Consider the following 18,373-nt stretch of genomic DNA (forward strand, 5'->3'; position numbering starts at 1 on the left):
CATCCTCTCCAACTGGCCCATCTTTACCTTCAAGATGGCGGCGCAACAATCATATTATGAACTTTACCGTGGGAGCAGGTATGGAGATCACCATAACATCCCAAAGACGGTGATTACAGGACTGACTGGAACCTGACTAGCCTCGGTCTGTCTCTCACGGATACCCTTGACGACTTGATCAACGAGGGCCGCATCGAGCCTCAACTGGCTATGAAGATCCTGTCCACCTTCGACAAGGTAGTCACCGAGGTTTTGGCCGATAAGGTCCGGGCCCGGCTCACGTTCAAGGTACATTCGCTCCACCGAAGGAGTCATCCAGGACACACGACCAGTGCGGTGACTGGAGATCAGTCTCATTTCGGGTAGTTCAATCAAGCTAACCTACTCCTCTCTTTCCTTGCAGGGCCACCTTGACACCTACCGATTCTGCGACGAAGTCTGGACATTCCTGATCAAGGATGTCACCTTCAAGCTGGACAACCAGACCACCGTTACCGCAGACCGCGTTAAGATCGTGAGCTGCAACAGCAAGCGGCCTGGCGAGACATAAACCGGCAGCATGGATCGAGATTACTCTGGCGTTTTCTTTTCGTTGGCTTGCATAGGCGTTCACAGGCATGTTCTTGGCTCCGGGCTAGGACCCGACCGGCGTTAATGGGCTTTTTTTCTTTCGCTCTGTATCATGCATAAAGAAAATCTTTGATATCAGATCAGATACCCATATCAATTGAGAGATCTACCCTACAACTGCCCACATCATGTAGTCCTCTTTAATTCTCAGTTGGTCCAAGTAACGTAACTGATGTGCTTGGCGGTTGACTCCCGGTACCAGAAGCCGCAGGTGACCTCAATCTTATCGGTGCCTATCAGAACTTCCTTCAACTTCTCCGCGCCGGAGCGCGTCGCGTGAAATCCACGCAACAACGAACACGATGCCGAGAACACTGCCTTGGTTGTTTAACCAAGGCAATGATGTGCAGGTCAAGCGAGAATCTACTCCCCGAAAGCGTGTTAAACGAGAGCGCACTCCCGAAGCCCATGACGACGTTACCCCAAGGAAACCTCCTACATCACCCGAAAAGCGGGACTTCTTCAGGTCTTGTATGTGATCGAAAACTAAACCTTCTATGAGATTGCGCTAATAAAGGCTCACTTCTCGCAGCTCAAACTCCGCCTACCTCGCCTGCGCGACCTTGTCCCCCCCAAGAGTATGTCCCGGTTCATATTACCCCACAATCATAACGGCTGTCGCTGATTACGAGTACGCAGGTTCCTGATCGAAGGCTTGGATCACGATGATGCGTGGATCATGGTCGAAGACGAGTTCTACACGATAGCTCAATCGTTTGCACAACATCTACACTATGCGGAATACATTCGGCGGAAAAAAGAAGCGAAAGCGCAGAGCATGGAGGCGCTGAATGAGATTCAAAGGCCTACGGATGGTCGAACAAAATTGCCGAAGGAGGCCGAACGGAGGAAGGAGGCAGAAGCGCTCGCTGCGCGCCAAAAGGCTGGGTTGGCACACTTAGGGGAGCCAGAAGCAGACAAAGATGATTCCAATGACGATGACACATGGGCTGGGACGCATCTTCATGGTCTTATGACCAGTCCGCGGAAATCGCGCTTGTTAATGGGTGCTCATGCAATGAAATCTTCTACGAGGGCCGCTGCAGGCTTTAGCCAAGCTGCAGGCGCCTATAGCGACCGAGCTGCGGCTAGTGTTCCATTGTCAAGAGCAGCAGCAGCTCACATCGTCGAGGTTCATGATGTAACAACATCGGATGATGATGGCGATATCGATGGAGAGACGGCTTCCGATGAAGACGACGATCTTGATGGGCAGGCTCGTCCGGTCAGGATACAGTCGAAAAGCCTACCAACAAATGGCCCTACAAGGACTGCTCAACCCCAGCACACCACGGGTAGTAGGAACGGCATACACAAGCAACCTACGATAAAGGAAGAGAAGGTGCGGGTAAATCCCAAACCAACCAGCAGGTTCCAGTCAAGAGTTCAAATGCTATTCGACGATTTCGACGAGCTACCAGAGCCATCGCCGTCAAAGACTTCTTCTACCTCCGACATGAAAAAGAGCCGATCTTCCACAAACATTATTACCCAACGTGGCTCTGGAGACGACAATCTGGAATCCAAGAAAACCCGCTTCAATGACGTTCCAACTTTTCTCTATTGATTTATTGAAATACCCTCAAACATCCGTGAACCATATCTTGGCGATCATGACAAATTCGGTTTAAACATTCTTCGGTTTATCCTCCGCTGTGGTAAACAAGCCATCCTCACCGAAAACCTCATTTTCAGAGTCAGTCGATGGAGTTGACTTGAACCAGCGAGAGCATTTCATGCGGTCTCGGAGGCGGGCTTGGAGAGGCGGACGCTCATCCTTCTGACATGGCTTTGAACCTTCTCCTTGACAGACGGCTGACAAGCGGTCATCTCGATTGTCGTCTCGTCCTTCTCCATCGTTGTTTCGCGGCTGTTCTGAGAAGTCAACGTACTGTGGCTGGGAGGTCAGATTGGCTCGCTCGGTTGCATTTTCGCTGGGCGATAAGACTGACTCGGCATCCGAGAAACACGCAGGAAGTTCTTCTTTCCGGAAGTTGGTTGGAGGTCCCTACAAGAACAATCATTATTAACGACATTTCTTCTAACTCCGCCGGGATTTGTTATGCACACACAATCTCAATGATCTTTCCCTGGTTGCGAACGAATGGTGCCTTGAGGCATCGGAAAATTTGTTGGAAACACTCCATCTTGACGGAGGTGGCTGGTCTAATCCGTGGATCGGATTGGGGATATTCGGTGGGTTTATATAAGGTCCAGTATCGATGACTTCGTGGACAACTCAGAAGATCCGAGGCGAAAACTAGTCGTTTTGTCTTCGAGTATTATGAATCGTGAAATGGCGACGCTCCGGTCTGGTGAAACAAATGCTATACAACGGAGGAGAATATGCGAAACGAGAGACTAGCGACGGTGAACGTCTATAAAAGGAAACAAACGAAGAAACAAAGAGTCGCAAATGCGCTAAGTCATTGATGCGCTGGATGGGAAGAAAGAAAGCCTTTCGATGAGGCCAGGCCTGAGTTCATATAGAGAAGACTCCAGGTGGAGCGCCCCGAGCCGAGTTCCAGAGCCTTTCATGCAGTATGCACATCCATACTACCCACGGCGTGTCAAGGACAAATTGCTCCACGGCCCCGCTCATGCAGGTCGAACTGGGCGACAGCCCACCACTCCTGAGGCATGGACCAGAACCATTCAGCGACAGGCTCGGGAGAATTCACCCGTGAAAAATCCCTTTGAATTTGATGGGTCTGTGACACATTCCACTGGGACAGTCCGCGCTCTCCCTGGCGGCAGCGGCGGGCTGACCGGCTCTTCTTCTCGCCTTGGAGTAATCCTCGATTCCTGAACAGCATCAAGGATTGGCTACGATTGCGAGGAGAAAGGCGACCCGAAAGTCCGGAGCCTTTTGTGGCTATTTCGGTTTCTATGCAGGAACCATTCATGACATGCGCTTTGGTCCATTGTACTGCCACGGTTTCTTTGAGGTCTGTGACACGGCGGAACTATGCACTCCGAATCAATGGCGTATCTACGGGTATCAAGTCCTTCATTACTTACAGGCAGCAAGGTCATAATGACCTGCAGTCTGCAGGGAAGAAGAAAATTCGGTCAAACGCCCGTTCGTGGGAGCCACTTGAGATCAAGTTGAGGATCAAGTGGAGAGGAATAGTGGAGAGAGCTGGCCGAAAAGGGTAAAAGGGAGCAACAAAGGCGTCTCTCGTGTACCAGAAATCCCCCATACCTCATTCTTGGTCCTGGCCCCAGGGGGGCAACACCCATCTGGCTGTTTAAGGTTCGAATCTAGCAGCGCCGCATTTCAATCGAGCCGACCTCGACCCGCCGTTTGCTCGGATATGCGCGTGAAAAAGCAAAGAAAAAGGCTCGTTGGGAATGCCGGCAATCCTGTGCCGAGCAGCCTCGTCTTGTTGTCTGCCTTTGTTCTACTGCATTCAGAAAAAAAAAAAAAAACAGGCAACATTGCATTTCTAGAACTACCTTGTGCCCTTGGGTAACTCTTGTGCAATATTACTACCTTTGAAACCGTGACAAGGGCCTGGAAGGACTTCGTCCTCTAGCAAGTAATCGATGACTGTCTTGGTGGATACAATTGATCGTCAATCGCCCGCAGAGATGTCGATCGATCATGAATTCGTCGCTGACAGGGGTGATCAGACAGTTTAATACCAATTGGGTAATGAAATATGTGCTGCTAGTACTGTATTTGAGCCCACCACTGTGCCAAGCCTTGTTAGCTCGATTACTTTGTTTGTACCTCGAGAAACCGCCTGTGGTTATGAGGTTTACCAACATTGCTATCTGATTAAAGGAACGAAGTAATTGGAAGCTAATCGTTGAATAACGATAATTATTGTTGCTTTATTTTCAACAGCCTACGCTAAATAATGTATCGTATGCATCCAGTTAGTACGAATGGCAATTCACCATAAAACATGTTGTAAATTTGACCATACACAAAGCTCTTTTACCTCGTCTTCCTTATCTAACAATTCACTATAAACCTCCCCTCGTCAGCATTGCCACATGAAATTAGACAACAGATAAAGGGTAAAAATGTCTAGGTCCTTGCGCACCGAGAATATTATTATTTTGGAAGGGTTTTCTTTCTCTGGTCACTTTTAGTGTCCTCCCTTGCGTCGGAGCAATGCTGTGCGAAAAGAACACCTCACAAAGGTCGGGTAGTGCCGGCACACGAATCGACGCAGGCACAACGAACGCAAAATAGGAGAGCTGAAAAGTTCAATGCAGATAATAGCAATTTGCACCAAATTCATGCCATGTTTAAGAAATTCCAAGTTATAGGGCTGATCTCTAGCGCACCTTTCAAATCTGGCGACAAACGCACTCGGGGGTAATCAGAGCCCTAACTCCGCGACGGGGCGATGCTAACAAGGGGGTCAGGATAGGGAGGGTCTTCGTCACCACGATTCGAGCCTCAAACTTCGCAATAGAAATGTCAAACTCAGGTTTCCAGTCGCTTTCCCATCTAACTTCGGCACTATCGATTGGCGGGTGTTCTGGTGCCAGGCAACTAACCTTATCACCACAAGTGCCGAGTGTCCCGAATGTGTAGGTTCAGTAACCAGGGCCACGATATCAGCCAGCACCGATTTGAATCTTGGCCAGGGCGCCGAATGGTATGTAATAGAGCAATTTTCCCTTGTAATGCAAGGTCCACTAGAAATGCTGGTATCCCCCTCCCTGAAGCCCGTTCCGAGCAACTGGGTCATTTACATTCTTCATTCCATTCATCGAAAGTTCCACATCCTCTCGTAGGGATTGCCGCTTTGGGGGCTTCCTTGCGCTGACAGATCCATTCCTCGCTAATGAGATTACCCATCGTATCTAGTAGGGGGTTTCTAGCTCATTTACGCTCATTTACCGTATACTGAGGCTCATTGTACGGAGGTGTAGTTCAGATAGCTAGTATATGGCTTAAAAACTCTGGTTGTTTTAGGTCCATCATATCTTTCTGGCCGATGAAGCTTTATTACCATGACATTCCCATTTTTTCGCCATTGTCGCTGTCTTCTAATGCTTGGCGTGATGCAATGTCACCAGATTTGCACGAGAACCTGGTGCGCTTGGGTTTATGTCTATTACGAGATTGAGCATAAAAGTGTTGAGCCAGGAAAGTAGCTGTATTAAAGGAGATGAGAACTGGCTAGCCATTCATGACATCCATAAAAGCCCTCTATTTTACACAGGCACATCCCGCACCAACCGCGCGCCTGCCCAGGCGTACAAGTAATTATGTTGGTACCAGTTCACACTAGAAAGTTAGCAGATTCTCCTTTGGATGGTTCTAAATGAGAGAGCTCACAAGGTAGTCCGTCCCGCAATCCGGGGCATCGTCGCCCACGATCCTCCTTGAATGATATTATGCTTTCCATCGAAAAAGTCCGCTGAAGTACCCGTGAGTATAAGCCACGAACATGGTGACATATAGAACACTTACAGGTGTAACCAGGGTAAATTTCCATGGCTTTGAAGCCCTCGTGGGCTGTAAGAGGTGTGCTGGTCCACTCCCAAACACCGCCTAGATCGCCTTGTCCGGCGAGCTTGTCACCGTTTGGTGTGACCGGGACAGGGTGCCAGTTCTGGAAACCAACATTGCAGCCGTCGAGTGCACGGAATACCTGCGAATTTGCTTGAGAGGAAGTCCTCGCTGAACCATTAATCGCATGCTTGACTCCGTTGGACGTGCCATTCACTCCGTTAGAAGATCCATTCACTCCGTTACTATATTTCATATTAGCTTGGCTTTAGGATGACCGACGGGATCTGAGCGTATACCTGTGGCCATTGGTAGTCTGGTGTGCGTGTGCTCCTCGAAGCTGCTCGGCGTATAGATAAATGCTGCGGACCTCTTTGTAAGTAGGGATTCGGCACCCTGCCCACTTAGCATAGCTAGCTAGCTCATCGTATGAAGCTATGACTGGCCAATCTTGTGCAAGATCCAAAGATAATAATCCGAAAACAGTCCGAACAGCGAAGTTGTTCATGAAGTCTTCAGTAGCACTAGGACTGGACTCGGTAATTCCCTTTGAAATTGGGTAATCCTGGTTAGAGTGGACGAGCGTCCAAGACGCTGGCAATTCTCGCAGACGATTTGCTTGCAGATACTTCACATATTCTCCATTGGTGACTGGCCGGGCCTGGGCTTCGAATGCTTGTACCTGAACGGATCGGTGAGGCTTCTCATTATCCCACCCGAAGGAATCCTTGGGCAGAGCGTTGGCGTCTGTGTCATCCAAGCCAATCGTGAATGATTGTTGGGGAATCTTGAACCACTTGTTTGGCTTCTCATTTTGCTTTGCAAGGTGTGCCAACTTCGCAAAGTCTGGAATATCCACACCGACTGGAGGGAGCGTCTTTTCACTTTGGAGCAGCATGTAGAGGAAGGTCTCGAGATGCATTGCCTCGTGCTCAAAGCCAATCCAGAGCGCCTCGCCGAGGCACCGGTCGTGGAGGGCAGATCCTTCCTCAAGAACAGATCGTGTTCTGTTCCGGACCCGTTCCGAGTAGTCCAGGATCTCATCAAGAGCTGGCCACTCGTCCGGGATCTCACTGTGAGCATGGCAGTGTTCTGGGTTCTCGACATCAGGATCGATACCACGCTCGAAGATCTGCTTGTAGTATTTAGGATCGGTGGGCTTTCCACGCAAGGCTCGCGTCAAATGGATGTCTAGAACGCGATACAGTTAGCCCGAGGCCTGTCTAGATGTACGTGGCTGAAAGAGCATACCCAAAAAGGTAGGAATGTGACCAAGGTAGAAGATCAATGCATTCCGGAGCTTGATAGGCTTCGAAAGGAGCTCCTCTCGGGGAATCATTGTTTTGGTCACGACATCCCATACTGTCCAGAGCGACTGGAAGTCTTCAAGAGTCGGAACTGGATGAGACGCATATTGAAATGGTTGTAATGGAATATCCAAGGAGGACGGGGAAAGCAGGTGAATATCTGAAGTGAAGATGTATGAGGTTAGCAAGTGAAACCTGACTAGCAGCAAATGGTAACCCCATTAGTTTGAAGTCAAGGAAGCTTCATATACATACGGTAGTCATCTGTTGAGTTTCCGAACACAACCTGGGATATTAATCCTGCATTGCGGCAAAGTTCCTCCCGCTCATCAGCGCCATATTTATACGCCTCCTCGAAGATAAGCTTTTCTCCCTTAGGGATCTGAATATCATTGATAGTCACATGAACCTTAGGCGCGTAGAATGCTTGGTGTCGCCCATTCTTCTTATCGTAACCAGTAATTATTTCCCAATCGTTAGGCTTGAACGCCTCAAAGCCGAGCACGGAATTGGCATGCGCCAGCCCGTTTTCATAGAACTGTTGAGTCACACCTTGGGAATCGTTGTAAGCTTTGTAAACCTTCTCCGGGGTCTTACAAGCATCCAACCCAATAAGCAGGAAATCCGATGGACCCAAGGCTTGGGAAAAGCCACCCAAGAAATTCGCGGCTGAGGCGCGATCAAAGTTCCCCAGAGAGGATCCCATAGATAGAACCACCGTTGGTCTGGTGCGGTTCTCTGGGTTCTTCAGCCACAAAAGAGCATCATCGTAGGTTCCATGAAGACCATGGAGCCCAACGTAGGTGAAGCCTTCTGGGGAGATCTCGGAAAAGGTCCGTTGTAGTTCCACCAGTGATAGATCCAATGCATAGTAATCCACCTGCTTTTCCACCCGTTCACACTCCCGCAGAAGAATCTCGATCTTGCGCAAATTTCTAAAAGGTAGGTGTTAGAAATGGGCGAGGTCAAAACGATCCATTCACGAGTAGTCCATCAGGATCCACGGATCTGGAGTTGCAAGGACAACAGACCCACTACCAAGCTCCACCAGCTGTGCATTCTGTGGTATCCGCTCGACAATCCTTCTTGCGTGTGTCGTCAAGATCTCAATCTCCGCATTTGTGAGGTAGTATTCGTCTAGGTAGGTGATCTTTTCGAATAGCTTGAGTCCTTTGGTGTCGTAGAGGAGGAGCGTGGGGAATGATCGGGGTGTACCCTCTGCTGGGTTTAGACTCTTGTATAGGTCATCCACGAGGGAGAACTCCAAGTCATCCTGGTGGATGTCGACAATCTCGACCGTGTCCACGTTCTTTAGTGCTGTTGGAGACATCGTGGTGATGGTTGCTACGAGGAAGTATATGATGAGCTCGGATTCGCAGCCAAAGTGACACAAAATCAACGCCTCCAAGGTAGAGCAAAGAGTGCACAGTGCAGAAACATACCTGGAATGAATAAAACACATGTGGAAATGTCGAGGAGGGGGAAAGGCCAGGGTTTTATGAACTAATCCTGGCATAGCTGTACCTCGGACGCGGCTTATAGAGCTAAACTCTATGACGAATCATCGCAAAAACCACAGGGGAAAGGACGACCCAGAACCAGAGTCACCACCAGTCAAATCCCGAGGCAGGCTGCGCGAGGGGGGCGCAGAAGAGCGCGGAAAGTCATCCAACTGGGACCATTTTGCATTTGGCATCTTTGCATTTGCAAGCGACAGGGCGATATCATGAGAGGAGCAGTGGGATTGGCCGATCGAGACCCGGTTTTGTCTCGTACAACATGTTTGCAGTTTTCTACCAAGGAAAACCCCGCAAGTCTAGATCGAGGGTCAACTCCTGTTACGGCGTGGATCCGCATTATCAGATTGGACCATGACCGGTTGAATCAGCCGTGTTGCTGCTGTCTGACGTCGCGCATACCCACATTGGTGTTTGCACTGTCCCATCATCACCCCGCTTCGCCCAGTCGCGGTGATCGCGGGTGTGGGGTCAAAGAGCTTCAGGACGCGCTGAGGTCATAGCGCGCAGTTTGGCGTGTTTGGTCGCTTTGCACTCGGTGGATTATCTCTTTAGTCTCTTTAGTTCAAAGTTAAGTCCAAGTTTAGGCAACTAATCAAAGAGCGAGTCGTTCATTCATGGAACAATACTCCGTAATCCCAGCTGATTCCCAGCTGAGCTGACAAGATTACTAACTACAGTACGGAGCTCATCGGATCCAAGGTCGGTGCTACAAACTACTAGCGCGTTTCCCGCCCTTTTTAGATCCACTCGGATGAATCACCCTCGTATGATCTCGTATGTTCGTGCCATCAAATGTTACCTCTATCCACAATCTATCCACATAACTAAGCCTCAGCAACTTAACATTTTTGATTTTAGTCTGACAAATCTTCAGAAACAACCGGCATCAGCCTCCTGAATAAGCGGATTCTTTGTGAATCTGCCACGGCGCAGAAAGAGTGGCTATCTTTAGGGACAAGAAATGAACAATGGCCATTGTGAGCCCTCAAAAAATTGGATTGATTGTTTATGAAAACATTTGCTTTGTGTCGTTGATCTTCGAGACAGGGAATCTCCCAACTTGCTGGTTATATAAAGTCCTCAAAGTTCCTGGCTAAGATGATCACCTCCCATGCCTCGGACTTGGACTCGCACTCGCAGAAGCTATAAGGTTGCTCTCCAGATTACGTCTCCTAATCAAGTCACAGTCATGTTTCCTAAGTTATCATCTTACCTTCGCAGGGGCCGCTCTCCAAAAGAGGGAGAGAAGTTCGAGGACTGGAAAGTCGAGCTGCTCGCTACCGCAAATGCAAACCTTGCTTTGCAGCTCAAAAGAGCGGATCAAAAAATCACAAATCTCACGGCGAGACTTGCAGAGTCGGATCTCCTTCTCGCACATGCTCAGGCGCGTATGGGAGATTCTACCTATACAGCCCTGCAGCAGGATGAAAACCTCATGCCTGGTTTCTTAAAGGGTTCGAAGGAAGCCGGTCGCTTCAAGTGGATCGATGATATCTGGATCTACACAGGCCAGGATTATCTTAGGAATGCAGAGGAAATCTGGAGAAATGGAGATGCTGAGTCTGCATGCAGTATTTTGGAAAGTGCTCTCACGGCCAGCCCGTTTCAATCGGTCGCTGAAGGACTCCATTGTCGGGTGTTTCTTGCAGCTATCCTGCATGCCATCGGTAAGTACGATGAATCTCTTTCCCAATTAGATTTTGTGATGAATTTCGCCTCATCCCGAAATGAAGTTCAACGCTTTCGATATAGGGATATAGTGAACACTGCATACTTCATTGAGGCTATGGATTTCATGGCACTAGAAAGGTTTGAGAGGGCCTACTGGTCATTCTCGAGGTCACTGCAACTTCCAGGATATGGTGAGAAAGCCCGTGAATATCAAATTAAAGCTATTGAGGAGTTTACACGACAACAAGCCGCCGATGATGGTGCGTCTGACTCTCTATCTCTTCGGCCTGTGATCAGTCTGGATGAGTATCTGCCGATTCCAGCTGATGTAGACGATGACCCCTGTCAATACCGAACTTGGTGATTTTCTTTATTGAATTTCTGAAAGTTTTAATGGTGAGTGGTCAATTTCATAAAAGCCGGAAGGCTGTTTTAGTTGATAGTAGAGGTTGGGGAAGTGTCCTTCTAGATATTCTAATCAATTTAGGTTTCAATGCAGCAGATTTCAACAATGATAAGAATTAAGGATAGAGTAATTGTTTGACGAAAGACTAAATAAATCGGCGGCTATCTAACTTGCCTCCGAAATACGATTTAAGAAGTGAGGATCGTCGAATCCAACATCAGACAGCCAATCATTCTTCTACAACATGAATCTTAACGGCCTAACAAGGCGGCATGTACTGCCCGATTTGGTGGCCCAGTATAGATTCCCACCCATACCTTGGTGTGCACGATTCAGGCTAAGTAGTTGGTGCCCGATTTGGTAACATGTTCTTTCCGAATTGAAATTAAGGTAGCCTTATGACGTATCCGCCCAGGCGCAACCAAATGTGGTAAATAGTGAGATAATAATGACCAGTGCATACCTAGAACTGATTAGGACTAAATAAAGAGCTCAAAGAAAGTATGAATGTATCAAATGAGGACCATGCCAACACACTTGAAAAAGAAGGCCCCCCTAACAAAGCGGCAAGTTTCTTTGTCGGCCTAATGGGTTGACTTCAAAAGGCCCAACGAAGCACTCTCTATATTAGTGGGAATCTTTCTTATGAAATCTACCTCTTGAACACGCCTGGACGGAGAAATTTTAAATATTCTACTTGATCGAATCACCGATTTTTTCCCTTTTTTTGATCATTTGGATATCCCGTTTCACATTCCTCATACAGCTCCACCATTTATGGTCGATCTTCCCAAGATGACTCAAGAAAAACCTGTCCTTGTTTCGTGCCAACGAGATAAAGCGCCGATCGAACCAGACCAAGAGGACGATAAGCACTTGGATGTCCCCGAAGAGCCTGATTACGTTCTAATAACGCCGAGCGACTTGGCCGAGAAAGCCAAAGAAATCAACCGCAATCTGCAAGATACCCATCAATACAAGACTCAAGTGGTCAAAAAGATCTTTCTAAACCGCGCCCCTTCAATACCGACCGGGCTCGGAAGGAGATTGGGGAACCTGCGAACATCATTCTCACTCGTCACCGTCATCAACCACATTGCCGACAATCAATTCCCACAAGCCAAAAAGCAAGCAAAAAGAGCTCTCGAACTTGCACAGGCTTCAAATGATAAGCTTTCCGTTGCGCGTTGTCATTATTGGATGGGACGAATCGAATTCGAGAAGCAGAATATGCAGGCAGCACATGCTCACTTCCTCGCTGCGCGCCCTTGTATCATGGATAATATCAACCCAGAAGGGGAAACTCTTCGGTTTTACTTGGACGCATCAAGGAAAGGAATCTCGGGAGAGTATATGAAACGCATACTCACTCAATATAACCTTGCCTTGGTCCAGAGCGCTCCTCGTGAGAGACCATTCAGACGATCAAATCCACCAACGCCCAAACGCAAATGGGAAAACCAACCGTGGAAAGCTGTTCTCCGGCCAGCTCTCACGGACAAGACTGGAAAACGACAGAAGCGATCACCAGGCCTGAATACCTCGAAACGTCTCGGGAGATTGAACAAGTGGATTGTTAGGGATGTTCCGGATCTTCCGGATCTTCCTTTCCGACCGAAAGACAGTTCGGGCACAACCAAGCCCGATCAAGGATCAACAAACCATCACGAGCTTCCTGGCGACCCTGGCACCACCGAAAACCAAGCAGACTTTGTCAGGGTCGAAGGCAAGGCCCATGGAATGGGAGCTTCAGAAGAAGGCATGGAGTGGCTACAGGCGGCGAATTCTGGCCCCCGCCTAGAACAGCGTGGGGAATTTACTCTAAGGTGTTATCCTGTAGGGCTCTCGCCGCGAACTCGTTCAACAGAAATATTTTCCAGAATACCTGATGAGATTCTTCTATCTGCTCAGGAATGGAAGTCTCTCAGCAAATTGATGAGCAATCGTGCAATCACAATGGCCTACCTTGCGAAGGAGAGGCAGCTTAGATTGTCCAACATGGAGGAAATTGCACCGACTTCTGGGGTTGAGGGCAAATGATTGCAAATAATTTTGATTTTGTTGAAATAGATAGCGCGTTTTATATTATGACACGAAGATATATAGCGAATTACTTCTTGATACTAAATGAGGACTAAACGGTGGAGCTTTCTCTCCTGTTTGCCAACTGTCGAAGAAGTAGAATGATCGAGACTGAATTTCGGGAGAAATACACCGATAAGCAACTCCTGAATAAAAGAGATTTATCTCCACTCTTCAAGTACACATTGTGAGATGAGTTGTGATCTTGAGTCCATGCAATTCTTGGATGACTGTTTAACAAGGGTTAGCTGCTAGTAAAATGGAGCCAGGAAGATTATAAGTTCAAGAATATATCTTACAGTTGTATGTCAAATTCATGTCTACAAGGATCATTGGTAGAGCAATCTTGGGGGCTAAGTAGATTATTCTTTGGGGAAGGACTCCCACATCCCCATGAAAACGCTTCATGGACTGCCTTGGGTGTTCATCTGAATATATGCGGCTGCATAATTCAATCAAGTCATAGTTTTCTCCATCCTGCCCGTTTTCTCTTCACTTATAGCCTCTGCCGTGTGTAGAAGGGCATCGTGGGCTCAGTAAAGGAAACTTGGCGTATAGGAGAATGTGGGGTCAAAGCTTAGCCCTCCGCAGTTAGTAACTTAGTTTCCATTGGGAATCAATTTTGTATACTCCGTAGTAATTTTATGATTCGTTCATATACTCCAAATATGCGATTATGTCATAATTCCTTCATCAAATATTCTGTCAACGTATTCCTAAGTGGGCGTAATTTGTAAGTTTCCCGAGCGGCCTTGGAAGGTTCGATGTTGTCTTCTTGCAAGTGGTGCCGCCTACAATGAGGAACTATTATGGTGGTCTTCTAGTTGACGTCACAGACGAACCAGGATATTTTGGGAAGCCCCTTGTACTCTCTACAATGCCCTGTCGCTATACGATGATACCTGTTCCAACCTCAATTGACCCGATTTAAGAGATGTCCGGGAGCCTTCAATTCACTGGTCCCATCATCGTCATCCTTACCGTTCGTGCTATCATCGCACGATATTTGCGTCTATATTCGCCCTTCTGCCAGCTCTCTTATTCGGAGAATATTGTCTCCAACTGCAAAATACTCTTGAAAAGAAGCCCGCGATGTCGCCGGATCACAACGGTCGCAAAGACGGCACTCAGCAAAGCCCAGACTTGGAGGCTGGCGTAGACAGACCACCAACGTCGCCCATCTCACGCGCATTGTGGAACTTCTCGTCGCAATGGTTCCTTGTCCCCCAGGGAACTGGTATCATAGCTGTGATACTTCATCAGCTCGACTACCAGTTTCGAGGGCTGGCAATCATATCTGTTATTGTATGGATATACACTATCGCATTGCTGATGGTGGGTGTGTTGCTATACCTACTCCGAATTTTCATTTACCCTCGGCATGTTGCTCGTACGCTCCGAACAGACATTATTGAGACCGCTTGCCTCGCTAGCATCTCAATTACGTCCACATCAATTATCCAAATGATTGCTCTTGTGCTTGTCCGCCGGTGGGGACCAGCCTGGGGTATTGTCGCATACATCCTATGGTGGATCAACACTGCTATGGCAGTTATAGCAGTCATGGGAATTCCTTACGTCTTCGTCAAAGTTCAGCCACCCGGTGTCAAAGAAGTCACACCTTGCGTGCTACTCCCATTAATCGCAGCTTTGACTTCGGCTGCTGGCGGGGGTGTCATATGTCGATACGGAGCGCTTAGTGACCGTTTACAAGTTCCTGTCATTATCGTCTCATACCTCGAAGTCGGTCTCGGACTTGCCTTGGCAATGGCATTCAACCATGTCTTTGTGACAAGACTTTTTGACAAGTCTTTTCCACCCTTGGAACAGATATACCAGGATATGATACTGTGTGGCCCATTTGGACAAGGCAGCTTCGCTTTACAAATCCTCGGCCAAGTGGTTTCACGAGGGAGCTTTGCAGGATACAATCGAGGCACATTCTTGACTGCAGAGGCTGCTAAGCCTATTGGCTTCGCAAGTCAGTTTATCGGCCTGCTAGCTTGGGGATATGGCACATTTTGGTGGGTTTTCGCTATTATCAGTATCCTACATACCTTCATCTCTCAGCCGGGTGGTATACGAAAGTCGCACTTTACACTGTCTGCTTGGGCCCTTGTCTTTCCTATGGTAAGTAATTGCAATTCTCCTTGATCGGAGCAAAAGAAACTAACAAAATCTGCACAATTGTTAAGGGTGTGTACACAAACGCCGCTGTACAGTTCGGTAAGATCATGGATTCTCCAGCCTTCAAGGTATGGTCTACGGTACTATTGCTACTACTTGTCATAATCTGGATTGTGAACCAAATTTTTACTGCCAGAGGGCTGTACTCTGGGAAGACCTTAGGAGTCAGGCGGACAGACTAGATATTTGTGGAAAGATATTTTAAATTCAAAATTCCAAGATCATAAGTGTAATCTAGGTGACGGTAAAACTGCCGCCTCAGGAAGTGATCGGCTTCCGGAGCGAACATGAGCAGCTCACTGAGCAAACTGATCGCTCACCCCGATGCTCAGACTGATCAGCCTATTTGATCTCAGTTTTCCTCTCCAATCTTTAAGTTGCTCCGACTATAACCGCACTGCTTGCTGCCTACTTCCGGCGTTCCTGGGATCGAAGGCTAGGATATGACGGATCCCCATATTGCTATAGTAGTAACTTAGTCTCGCCCTCTGAAAGAGATATAACATGAGCGACTTTGATTGAGCCATCGTCAAAAACCTTGCTCTTCCCAGACGTTCCTAGCAATTTTCTTCAAAATATCGTCGTCAAGGCTGATGTTTATTTCTTTCGGGATGCTCGGTGGGCGAAGAAAGAGCTTATTGAAGCTGATAATAAGCGGCTGGCCCCGGAGGTAGACATGATTGTTATCGCCTTTGCTTATGGTAATGACTTGCTGACGTTGGACCCTATTGTTCACAAGTTCCCATGACTCCAGCACGATGTTGGGCGAGCTCCGACCGATCTTGATTGTGATGACCATTTGAACATCACCGTTTGATTCGGAAAGCCAGAACCGAGCATCGGACGTCAATTTGGAAGGCGACTCTGAAAAGCCCGTTTCCACGATAACCGAGGGCCATTTCTTCGTTCGAGCTCGAGGAAGCCTTCTTGGTAAAAATTGGCAGTCGGGTTGTTTAGCGGAGCCATTTTCTGCTTTGCAAGTGGCGGATCCAAAGGTTTGAAGACAGTCATCGAGGCCCATTGGCTTAAGACAATCAAAAAAGAGCCTTTCGAATACGCGTGCCGCAATTTCATGAGCGCGTGAGACTGTCATTTTGACAAGAAGAAGGTGTTGGGAAGAGTTGTAAGAATTCCAGCAACGCTGAAGGATATTGTCGTCCGAGTTTAGGAAGTCACGACTGAAGGCCTGCTCATTAACCTTGGTGAAGAGCACCCATTCACTGGCCTCGAATTCCTCTTCCTGGCGACTTAGTTCCATCTTTACAGTTTCTAAAAACTGTCTAGTCCCCTTGTACGGATACCTTCTGATCGGGGGTCCTAGATCACCGAGAAAGCTGCTGCTAGAGGCCTCGGTGTCTAGCTCAGACTTTATGTTCAAGGACATAGTGGTCGCAGTTATACCGTCCCGTGCTAGTGTGAAAAAAGAAACATTCCCATATTGACTGTAGGCATTAAGAATTATCCCCGAGGACCACCTGACGCTGATGTGACGTAGCCTGATTACGATCTTTAGCGCAATAGACGTCTACGTGCAGTGATATGTATATGCGGCTCTTACATGATCCCCACGAGACAGCCCCAAGCCATCCAGAAGTAGTTTTGTCTTAGAAGAATCCTAAGAGTTTATGATCCTATCACACATCAATAGTAGTATACCCTGCCTGCGAATTCTTTGCCACTGTGATTCAGGCTCTTCTTCGAGGTTCGCCCCAAGAGCTCTTCATTGTCTATCTCGCTTCCACGTGTGTGAAATCTGCGATTCGCTGTGCTGCCTAGACCCCGCACGGTATACCTAGGCGCCTAGTGGCTTATCGACTACCTACAGCTATTTCGTACCCGCTCGGTACGTAGCTCGCTGTATTTCTAGTAAAGAGCCCTACGCTATCTTAGGTCGATCCTAGTCTAATTTAATTTACCAGTTCTTATTTTCCCGTAATTCTAGAGCAATTGGATAGGAAGGGCTGAAGCTAAATTGATTCAATATCACAGACCACCGTACGGCGATTGGCCTCTTGAGTCATCCATCAAATTTTCAATGCAAGTGGACAAAAGTTAAGGCAGACGGTGACATCTCGGGTCCCTTCCGCGGTTAATTTTAGAAACGGAGATAGCGGCTTATACATCTTGTTCAATGGCTATTTTGATGCCGGAATTTTGGAATCTCGTCGCATATGTTCGTAGCTAACCGTTAGTTGTTACTCATTTGTTGTGACTTTCACTGTTGCGTTCGTTGCTAGCCGTCCTTATTGTGACATAAACGGTTATTACCCGTTTATCGTCCGTTTATTACTACCTATTTACTACTACCCGTTTATTACTATCCGTTCGTCGTCGATCGTTCGCCGTTCTGGATTTATCAGCTTGTTTCTTAGCAGGCATAGCTAGGCCTAGGCTCATAAGGGTAGGTCTTGGGTAATAATCTTGAACTTAAGGCCACACGCCCTAAGGCCAGTACCACTCGTCGCTCCTTACCCATATTCATTGCAGTCAAATGTTTGTTATGAAGTATTCGTTGCAAGCATGACAGCCCGAGAAAATTGTGAGGCCCTCGAGCCAAAATGTATAAGGTAGGTGGTAGTCGAGACTCTGACGCACGGGGTTAAGGAAATTATCCTAATTGAGGTAATTTCTCAATTTTCGAGTCGCAAATGTTTGGGATTGACGTGTATAAGGCGTTAAGTCGCGCTTTGCTTTTTTCTGTGACGCTACCAATCAGATAATGGAGTCAACAGATGGCAAAGGGTGCATAACACTACGATTACTTGACAACGCACGGTCTGGGGAAGTGGACAGATGGATCATACACGAAGTACACTGAAAGGAGCTAAGGTTGACAGAGGCAGGATCTCTTAAGCATTAGAAAAGCGGCGTTGAGTATTGTCCAGAACTAACAGAAAGACCTCTCCTATTTTGCAATTGGCGACTACAATTGGATAACATAAGAAGCGAGACATGACAACATGCCTGGATGTCTACCCTGAGCGTCCCGAGTGAAGGGTAAGCAGATCACTGAGCAACCATGAGTGCTCGGGGAGAAAACGGAAATATTGCACAGAAACAGATCACTTGCCTTGCCTGGTTGATGACTAAG

General features: G+C 47.7%; 8 protein-coding genes across 8 annotated transcripts; 5 read left to right on the top strand and 3 right to left on the bottom strand.

The window, feature by feature from the left end:
* Positions 1 to 34: 34 nt before the first annotated feature.
* Positions 35 to 550, top strand: N7473_004918 (transcription initiation factor IIA subunit gamma; the record flags this gene model as incomplete). The annotated part of the gene is made up of 3 exons (XM_057150858.1): positions 35 to 78; positions 141 to 288; positions 404 to 550. 3 exons carry the CDS (start codon positions 35 to 37, stop codon positions 548 to 550), a joined length of 339 nt encoding a protein of 112 aa, XP_057010968.1.
* A 382-nt stretch (positions 551 to 932) lies between these two features.
* Positions 933 to 2,197, top strand: N7473_004919 (uncharacterized protein; the record flags this gene model as incomplete). The annotated part of the gene is made up of 3 exons (XM_057150859.1): positions 933 to 1,101; positions 1,163 to 1,208; positions 1,270 to 2,197. 3 exons carry the CDS (start codon positions 933 to 935, stop codon positions 2,195 to 2,197), a joined length of 1,143 nt encoding a protein of 380 aa, XP_057010969.1.
* A 60-nt stretch (positions 2,198 to 2,257) lies between these two features.
* N7473_004920 (uncharacterized protein) lies at positions 2,258 to 2,777 on the bottom strand (the record flags this gene model as incomplete). The annotated part of the gene is made up of 2 exons (XM_057150860.1): positions 2,258 to 2,638; positions 2,703 to 2,777. The coding sequence occupies 2 exons, from the start codon at positions 2,775 to 2,777 to the stop codon at positions 2,258 to 2,260; spliced, it is 456 nt and encodes a 151-aa protein (XP_057010970.1).
* Positions 2,778 to 5,811: 3,034 nt separating this feature from the next.
* On the bottom strand, positions 5,812 to 8,746 carry N7473_004921 (DUF323 domain protein; the record flags this gene model as incomplete). The annotated part of the gene is made up of 7 exons (XM_057150861.1): positions 5,812 to 5,884; positions 5,936 to 6,017; positions 6,071 to 6,354; positions 6,409 to 7,300; positions 7,361 to 7,576; positions 7,672 to 8,351; positions 8,448 to 8,746. The coding sequence occupies 7 exons, from the start codon at positions 8,744 to 8,746 to the stop codon at positions 5,812 to 5,814; spliced, it is 2,526 nt and encodes an 841-aa protein (XP_057010971.1).
* Positions 8,747 to 10,125: 1,379 nt separating this feature from the next.
* On the top strand, positions 10,126 to 10,971 carry N7473_004922 (uncharacterized protein; the record flags this gene model as incomplete). The annotated part of the gene is made up of 1 exon (XM_057150862.1): positions 10,126 to 10,971. The coding sequence occupies one exon, from the start codon at positions 10,126 to 10,128 to the stop codon at positions 10,969 to 10,971; it is 846 nt and encodes a 281-aa protein (XP_057010972.1).
* Positions 10,972 to 11,790: 819 nt separating this feature from the next.
* Positions 11,791 to 13,053, top strand: N7473_004923 (uncharacterized protein; the record flags this gene model as incomplete). The annotated part of the gene is made up of 1 exon (XM_057150863.1): positions 11,791 to 13,053. One exon carries the CDS (start codon positions 11,791 to 11,793, stop codon positions 13,051 to 13,053), a length of 1,263 nt encoding a protein of 420 aa, XP_057010973.1.
* A 1,134-nt stretch (positions 13,054 to 14,187) lies between these two features.
* N7473_004924 (putative malic acid transport protein) lies at positions 14,188 to 15,464 on the top strand (the record flags this gene model as incomplete). The annotated part of the gene is made up of 2 exons (XM_057150864.1): positions 14,188 to 15,225; positions 15,291 to 15,464. The coding sequence occupies 2 exons, from the start codon at positions 14,188 to 14,190 to the stop codon at positions 15,462 to 15,464; spliced, it is 1,212 nt and encodes a 403-aa protein (XP_057010974.1).
* A 347-nt stretch (positions 15,465 to 15,811) lies between these two features.
* On the bottom strand, positions 15,812 to 16,666 carry N7473_004925 (uncharacterized protein; the record flags this gene model as incomplete). Its single annotated transcript, XM_057150865.1, has 1 exon — positions 15,812 to 16,666. The coding sequence occupies one exon, from the start codon at positions 16,664 to 16,666 to the stop codon at positions 15,812 to 15,814; it is 855 nt and encodes a 284-aa protein (XP_057010975.1).
* Positions 16,667 to 18,373: the final 1,707 nt, after the last annotated feature.

This window comes from Penicillium subrubescens (assembly GCF_028828155.1).
Source record: "Penicillium subrubescens strain IBT 31985 chromosome Unknown utg000003l_segment0_segment0, whole genome shotgun sequence".
Classification (NCBI taxonomy): domain Eukaryota; kingdom Fungi; phylum Ascomycota; class Eurotiomycetes; order Eurotiales; family Aspergillaceae; genus Penicillium; species Penicillium subrubescens.